At 27.6% G+C, this 2,114-nt stretch overlaps 1 protein-coding gene across 1 annotated transcript in view; it reads left to right on the top strand.

Annotated features, from left to right (window-relative positions):
* The first annotated feature begins 358 nt into the window (after positions 1 to 358).
* LOC136796213 (glutathione peroxidase-like) overlaps positions 359 to 2,114 on the top strand; it is a 43,937-nt gene continuing 42,181 nt past the window's right edge. The window contains 1 exon segment of the mRNA XM_067049262.1: positions 359 to 547. Coding sequence (XP_066905363.1) covers positions 359 to 547 — 189 coding nt within the window.

Genomic DNA, 2,114 nt, shown 5'->3' with positions numbered 1-2,114 from the left:
AAAATTGAATTTTTTATTAAATTGTTGTAATAGAGTTATATAATTAGTTTGTACATTATCCAATGTGCTATATATTAGCCTGTTCAGCAAATTTTTATTCATTCCAAATTTAAGTATATAAAATTAAGTTTGTTCAGTATATGTTACTAAAGGAAAGGTCCTTTGACAGAAATGTTTACTTTATAAGGGATGTCCTTCTGAAGAGCTGTAGGACTCAAGGATTTTCTTCTCCCACTCCTCATCTAGTGCTTCTCAACAAGGACCTCTTCAGTCAGTGTTTATCTTCTGCCTGAGGAAGGCTGTGTGTCTGCTTCAAAATAGTTTTGATTATGTACAATATTGGAGACTCTTTCCAGTGATGGGGATGAATCCTTATCTTGTGTTACTGGCTTTAGGTCTTCTAGTATATCATGGTGTTGAATCTAAAGTTCAAAGGGTTGTGAAAAGAAGATGCTTTAGAGAGGGTTATAATGAAACGATTTACGATTATTCCTTGAGAGATTTGATAAGTAATACAACTGTCCCGTTATCAGTATACCGAGGAAAGGTGGGTATTTGATGTTGTTTAAACAATTTTTATTTACATTTCTTATGATTTTATTTTTTGTTTAAATTGTACATTAAAATATCATTATAATCATATTAAAGTGTTTTAACATGTCACTTTCTTAATCCTCTTCTCGACATGGAGACAAAGGTGGTACTATCACTTGCTGAATGTTAAAATCTGAATATCTTAAATATCGATACATGGCCAATAATTGATTGTTTGAATGTGAAAATCAGACATTAAGTTGATGGTAAATAGATCCAAGATAATCTGTCAAAATTGAAAAACAACTTTAAATAAATTTTTTTCTTAAAAAATATATTGTTTTTGTTGTTTATATTCTATGAAAACCTATCTAGTTCAAAAAGTGATATTAAATTTCAACTGAAAAAAAAGTAAATACAATTATGTAATGGAACACTTTTCTATTAAATCTATAGAACTGAAGCTATACTTAATTATTTTCCAAATACTTTTTATTCTAACCAAAATAAAGAGAAAACAAGAAAAAAATTGTTTTATTAATTTATGGGTTGCCAAGAAGAGGATTAAGATGTATTAAAAGTTCAATAAAATATTCATAGAGTTTTTATAACAAATAGAAGTATTGAAGTGTAGTAGAAATTACATAAAAATCATTTTTGTCATTAAATTAAAGAAAAAGATTTTATTTTTACAAAAAATGTAATATCCTTTTGAATGGAGCAGCCAGGATATTTTGTCCTGAAATCATAATTTTTTTTTCTTCTTTGAAATGGTAATAAAAAGTTTAAAGTATCTTCTGAAGAAACATTTTTCAAATAGTTGTTATTATTTTTATTTTTCAAGAACTTAAACACCTGTCATCATATATCAATGTTTTGCTTTGATCTTAGCACAACTTAAAAAACAGAAGTTTTTATTTCACAATTCTGCAACCTAAAGATCATATCGCACATCCTCAAGAAAAATGACATCTCTCGAAAAGGCAATGCTTGAGAAATATAATCATAAAACTAACATTTATATAGTATTTAACATTTTTTGTTTCAGATATTTAAAAGAAGCTTTTTACGATTTCAATATTATAATCAGTTGATTTTTCACTGATCCTTTATTTTTTAGTTGTGTAACTTTTCTTGCAGGAGAGCAATGTATCGTTCTCTAAGAGATCCTGCCAATTTTTCATTTCTTTTGTTCCTCTCACTTCAACCATTTCTTTTTTTTTTTTTTCAACCAAAAAATATTTTTTAGACATAAATCCTATGGGATGCTTTGCAAGTGACCCCACTACCTAATCTCTTCTCCATCGTTTAAGGGATGTACTTTTTTTTTCTGGAGTTTTGAAGTACATTTTCAAAGATTTTTTTCCCAATTAATATTCTTTTTTTCTCTTTTTAAAACAATCTTGATCCTTTTCTCTCAACTTTATTATTTTTTAACATCCGACGTTTCGACCTCTCAGGTCATTCTCAAGGATTCCTTATTCTGTCTTCACTCCTTTTTTTTCTTTAAAATTCATTAATGCTGGCTAATTGCCTTTGTCCCAATAATTTCTTCTATTAAATTCTTTCCTAAATTTAAA

This window comes from Halyomorpha halys, unplaced genomic scaffold (assembly GCF_000696795.3).
Source record: "Halyomorpha halys isolate HHAL.00 unplaced genomic scaffold, Hhal_1.1 Scaffold523.1, whole genome shotgun sequence".
Lineage (NCBI taxonomy): Eukaryota > Metazoa > Arthropoda > Insecta > Hemiptera > Pentatomidae > Halyomorpha > Halyomorpha halys.
The sequence above is the reverse complement of the archived record's forward strand: the minus strand, read 5'-3'. Positions and strand labels throughout refer to the sequence as shown.